This window comes from Hylobates moloch, unplaced genomic scaffold, assembly GCF_009828535.3.
Source record: "Hylobates moloch isolate HMO894 unplaced genomic scaffold, HMol_V3 SCAFFOLD_1, whole genome shotgun sequence".
Taxonomy (NCBI): Eukaryota; Metazoa; Chordata; class Mammalia; order Primates; family Hylobatidae; genus Hylobates; species Hylobates moloch.
In genome coordinates, this window is record NW_026652276.1 from 96159669 (window position 1) to 96165725 (window position 6057).

At 52.7% G+C, this 6057-nt stretch overlaps 1 protein-coding gene across 3 annotated transcripts in view; it reads right to left on the reverse strand.

Annotated features, from left to right (window-relative positions):
• FBXL18 (F-box and leucine rich repeat protein 18) overlaps positions 1–4776 on the reverse strand; it is a 196509-nt gene extending 191733 nt beyond the window's left edge. For all 3 annotated transcript variants that reach the window (XM_058442445.1, XM_032755823.2, XM_058442437.1), the window contains exon 1: positions 4656–4776. In XM_058442445.1, coding sequence (XP_058298428.1) covers positions 4656–4673 — 18 coding nt within the window. In that variant the 5' untranslated portion in view covers positions 4674–4776. The remainder of the gene's footprint in view (positions 1–4655) is intronic.
• Between the last annotated feature and the right edge of the window lie 1281 nt (positions 4777–6057).

Here is a 6057-nt window from a genome sequence, read left to right on the forward strand (position 1 = left end):
GGTGAAACCCCGTCTCTACTAAAAATACAAAAATTAGCCAGGCATGGAAGTGCGCGCCTGTAATCCCACCTACTCGGGAGGCTGAGGCAGGAGAATCGCTTGAACCCAGGAGGCGGAGGTTGCAGTGAGCCAAGATCGCACCACTGCACTCCAGCCTTCCAGCCTGGTGACAGAGTGAGACTCCATCTTAAAAAAAAAAAAAAAAGAAGAAAGAAAGAAGTTCATTATGCCATTGTTCTACAAATGGGTTAAGTTTTACATTATAAAATAGTGTTGGCTGGGCGTGGTGGCTCAAACCTGAAATTCCAGCACTTTGGGAAGCCAGGGGCAGGCGGATCACCTGAGGTCAGGAGTTCGAGACCAGCCCGGCCAACATGTTGAAACCTCATCTCTACTAAAAATACAAAAATTAGCCAGGCATGGTGGCAGATGCCTGTAATCCCAGCTACTCGGGAGGCTGAGGCAGGAGAATCTCTTGAACCCGGGAGGCAGAAGTTGCAGTGAGCCGAGATCATGCCACTGCACTCTAGCCTGGGCGACAAGAGTGAAACTCCATCTCAAAAAAAAAAAAAAAAAAAAAAAAAGGCCGGGCGTAGTGGGTGCAGTGGCACTATCACAGCTCACTGTAGCCCTGAACTCAGTCTCAAGCAATCCTCTCAATTCAGCCCCCTGAGTAGCTGGGACTACAGGCGTGCACCACCACATCCAGCTAATTAAAAAAAAAAAAAAAAAAAAAAAAAAAGGCCGGGCGTAGTGGCTCACGCCTATAATCCCAGCGCTTTAGGAGGCCCAGACGGGCAGATCACGAGGTCAGGAGTTTGAGACCAGCCTGACTAACATGGTGAAACCCCGTCTCTACTAAAAATAGAAAAATTAGCCAGATGTGGTGGCGGGCACCTGTAATCCCAGCTACTCAAGAGGCTGAGGCCAGAGAATCACTTGAACCCAGGAGGCGGAGGCTGCAGTGAGCTGGGATTGCCCCACTGCACTCCAGCCTGGGCAACAGAGCGAGACTCCGTCTCAAAAAAAAAAAAAAAAAGTGTTTAGGGGCCAGGCACAGCGGCTCACGCTTGTAATCCCAGCACTTTGGGAGCCCACGGCAGAAGGATCTCTTGAGCCTAGGAGTTCAAGGCTGTAGTGAGCCATGGTTGTGCCTCTCCACTCCAGCCTGGATGACAGAATGAGTGCCTGTCTCAGAAAAGTAACAAAAACAGACTGGCGTATTGGCTCACGCTTGTAATCCCAGAGCTTTGGGAGGTGGAGGAGGGCCTCGCCTGAGTCCTGGAGTTCCAGACCAGCCTGGCCAATATAGTGAAACCCCATCTCTACAAAAATACAAAAATAAGGCAGGCGTGGTGGCAGGCACCTGTCATCCAGCTACTTGGGAGGCTGAGGCAGGAGAATCTCTTGAATCCAGGAGGTAGAGGCTGCAATGAGCCAAGATCGTGCCACTGCACTCCAGCCTGGGTGACAGAACAAGACCCTGTCTCAACAACAACAACAAAAAACTGACCAGGTATGGTGTCTCACACCTATAACCCCAGCACTTTGGAAGGACAAGGTGGGAGGACAGCTTGAGCCCAGGAATTGGAGACCAGCCTAAGCAATATAGCAAGAAATTTGAAAAGTCTTCAATCACAGGCGTGATCTAAATGGATAAATGATGTAAAAGTCTTTACTGTTTCTCCAATGTCCCTCTTCTTAGGACTTTGCTTATCTGCTTGGCATTTTCTAGGCTGTCCCTTAAGACACAGCACTGCTGCTACCCAGCCTATGCACAAGCAGTCCCCTTGACCAGACATGCCACCAAGCAAGGGAAACTGCTACACTCTCAAACTTCAGCTCAAAAGCTCCTTCCTCAGGGAAGCCCTCCCAGTACTCTCCAGGCACACTTAACTCACTGCCTCCCACAGCTGACCAGGTCTCCCCTTCCAGCTTCATCAGACAAACTAATGATTTCCCAACCACTCCAGGAATGCCTTCTGAACAGGGAGCATTTTTTATTTACTTTTTTTTGAGACAGGGTTGCACTCTGTCTCCCAAGCGAGAGTGCAGTAGCACAATCATAGCTCATTGCAGCCATGGCCTCCTGGGCTCAAGTGATCCTCCTGCCTCAGCCTCCCGAATAGATGGGACTACAGCCGCATGCCCCCACACCAGGCTAATTTTGTAATTTTTGTAGAAATGGGATCTTGTTATGTTGCCCAGGCTGGTCTCGAACTCCTGGCTTCAAGCAATCTTCCTATCTCGGCCTCCCAAAGCACTGGGATTATAGGCAAGAGCCACCACACCCAGCCAGGGAGTTTTTGTGGGGGTTTTTATGGCTTTTTATTTTTAGGGAGAACACGGTTTTACTCTGTTGCCCAGGATGCAGTGCAGTGCTATGATCTCGGCTCAGTACAACCTCCACCTCCCAGGCTCAAGCAATCCTCCCACCTCAGCCTCCCCAGTAGCTGGGACTACAGGTGCACACCACCATACCTGGCTAATTTTTGTTTTTTTCTTTTGTTTTGTTTTGATACAGGGTCTCGCTCTGCCACCAAGGCTGGAGTGCAGTGGCGTGATCTCAGCTTACTGCAACTTCCGCTGCCCGGATTCAAGGGATTCTCCTGTCTCAGCCTCTCGGATAGCTGGGACTGCAGGCGCGTGCCACCATGCCTGGCTAATTTTTTAGTATTTTTGGTAGAGATGGGGGTTTCACCATGTTGGCCAGGCTGGTCTCGAACTCCTGACCTCGTGATCTGCCTGCTCGGCCTCCCAAAGTGCTGGGATTACAGGCGTGAGCCACCACACCCAGCTAATTTTTGTAGAGACAGGGTTTCCATGTTCCCCAGGCTGGTCTCGAATTCCTGGGCTCAAGCAATCTGCCCACCTTGGCCTCCCAAAGTGCTGGGATTACAGGCAAGAGCCACCATGCCCTGCCGGGATCATTTTTAATACTCAAGAAAAGAGGCACTAAGGCCGGACACGGTGGCTCACGCCTGTAATCCCAGCACTTTGGGAGGCCGAGGCGGGTGGATCACAGGTCAGGAGATTGAGACCATCCTGGCTAACATGGTGAAACCCCGTCTCTAGTAAAAAAATACAAAAAATTAGCTGGGCGTGGTGGCGGGCACCGGTAGTTCCAGCTACTCGGGAGGCTGAGGCAGAAGAATGGTGTGAACCCAGAAGGTGGAGCTTGCAATGAGCCGAGATCACGCCACTGCACTCCAGCCTGGGCAACAGAGCGAGACTCCGTCTCAAAAAAAAAAAAAAAAAAGAAAAAGAAAAAGAGGCACTGAACCATGTGAAGTGCTATTAAAAAAAAAAAAAAAAAAGCAGAGGCCAGCTGGGTGCTGTGGCTCATGCCTGCAATCCCAACACTTTGGGAGGCCCAGGTGGGTGGATCACCTGAGGTCAGGAGTTCAAGACCAGCCTGGCCAATGTGGCGAAACCCCGTCTCTACTAAAAATACAAAAATTAGCCAGGTTAGGTGATGCACACCTGTAATCCCAGATACTTGGAAGGCTGAGACAGGGGAATCGCTTGAGCCGGGGAGGCAGAGGTTGCAGATCACACCGCTGCACTCCAGCCTGGGCGACAGAGCGAGACTGTCTCAAAAACAAAGAACAAACAAACAAACAAGGAACAGAGGGGTCTTTGAGCTGGAATTCTGTAAGACCAGGGTACCAGGACCCCCCCTTTTCCCTGACCCCAAGCACACACAGCTAACTGGAATCTTCATTTCAATCTTATCAATCTGCAGTTGAGCCACACACCGTTCCTTGTCAATCAAGAAGCCACTGGGATCATTTATAGGCCAAATTCACTTCAAATGTAGAGGGGCGGTGGGCACAGCGACCCCCAGCCATCTCCAGAGACCCCTGCCCCATCACTCTGAGGAAGACACTTGAGCCTCTCACTCTTGCTCCCTAGAACGCAGGCAAGCTCCTAAATCTGCGAAGTGCACCCAACGATCTGAGACCTGAAAGGTGACAGATACCAACCCAGGTGCCCATACAGATAGGCAGGAAGCATCAACGGGAAGCCACTAGTCAGAGTCTAGAGTCCCCGCTGCACTCCTGTCTGCAGAGACAATACTTTGCACCACATTACAGGGACGCGGCGGGCTTCTCCATCGGACCCAGATTTGTGGAGTGTTGGGAAAGAATTCCAGGGTACGTCGTAAGTCCCTCAGGTGAAATGGCTTTTCCTCCATCACCCACCCCGCCACGTCATTCAGCAAGCAGGCTCCAGGGAGAAATGGGCTGGGGCTGAAGCTGAGCATCCAGAGATAGAAGATGGAGTGGGACGTGGGCACGGAGGGGGAATGTCCCAGGGCTGCAGGGGCCCAGCCAAAGAACCAGGGCACTGAGAAAGGGGTATCGGAGGAGCCTGGACCCTCAGGGGATGGAGAGACGGGGGCAACTCTGGTGATCAGGAATGGACGAGCGAAAGGGGAGACAGCTTATGCCTTCCGAGGCAGGGTAGGAGTCTTAGGGACAGGATGCGGGAAGGACGGGAGCAAGGGCAAGGCCAGGGTCGGGATGGGAAGGACGGGGCGGGGTAGGGGTAGGGATAGAAAGGATGCAAGGGAACCCGGGTCGGGATGGAAGAACCCAGGGGGACCGAGGCCGCCGAGGCAGAAGCAGAGCGGAGACAGTCGCGGACAGTACCTCTCCGGAGCTGGCCATGTCGCTGGCGGGTCCGAGCCGCGTCCGCGGGAGCCGCAACCCCGGGGCCTCCCACCTGCCCGGCTAGGGATGCTCGAAGCCGGCGCGTCCGCGGCTCAACCGAGACCCCGGTAAGGAGCGAGCTTTCGTCACTTCTGGCGCCCGCCGAACGCACTTCCGTTCGCCCGCAGGCGGGCCCCAGGCGGGCGCCATGTTGGATGTGGCTCCGCCCGGGGAGCTGCTGGAGCACAAGGGAGCCAAGAAGGGCTCCAAGGACCTCTGCCTCTTTTCTGAGCTCGTTCTTAGGCCCCTCTGCCGTCTGCACGCTGCTTTCCAGCCACCCGGCCTCCCGATGCCGGCCTAGCACGTTCCCCGCGCCAGGATTTTGCATTTTCCCTTCCCACTGTCTTTCGTGTGCAAAAGCCACAGGTCCTGAGCACCGCACCCCTCATGGAATAGCGTCGCCTCCTCTCTACCTTCACACACGCCCTGAAACTTGCCTCTCATCCTGTGTGTTTCTCTATAGATTTTTGCACCATCTGACAGACTGTATCTTTTTTTTTTTTTTGATCCTCCTCTAATAAACTGTAAGCAGGGACAGGATTTCCCAATACCTGAAACTATCCCTGGAATGTGATAGACACTGACTGAATACATGTTTGTTAAGTAAATATGAATGTATGCGCCCTCACACTTAAGCGTTTGCGTTTTAAAATAATTAGACCCGGCCGGGCTTGGTGGCTCATGCCGGTAACCCCAGCACTTTGGGAGGCCAAGGCGGGCGGATTGCCTGAGGTCAGGAGTTTGAGACTAGCCCGGCCAACATGGTAAAACCCCGTCTCTACTAAAAATACAAAAATTAGCTGGGCGTGGTGGCGCACGCCTGTAGTCCCAGCTATTCGGGAGGCTGAGGCAGGATAATTGCTTGAACCCGGGAGACGGAGGTTGCAGTAGCTGAGATCTGGCCACTGCACTCCAGATTGAGCAACAGAGTGAGACTGTGTCTCAAAATAAATAAATAAATATATACATACATACATACATACTTAGAGCCTACAGGATGGCTCACGCCTGTAATTCCAGCACTTCAGGAGGCCCAAGCGGGAGGATCCCTTGAGGCCAGTCGTTCCAGACCAGCCTGGGCAACACAGCAAGAACCCCCACGCCCTCTACAAAAAATAAACATTTCCTGGAGACTGAGGCGGGAGGATCGCTTGAGCCCAGGAGTTCCAGGCTGCAGTGAGCTGAGATTGTGCCACTGCACTCCAGCGTGGATGGCAGAGCAAGACTCTTGTCTCCTCAACAAATAAATACATAAAAATACTTGACTAATAAAAATCACTGGGGAAAGTTCATTCTCTGGAATCAGAAGAACTGGGTTTGAGGCCAAGCACAGTGGCTCACG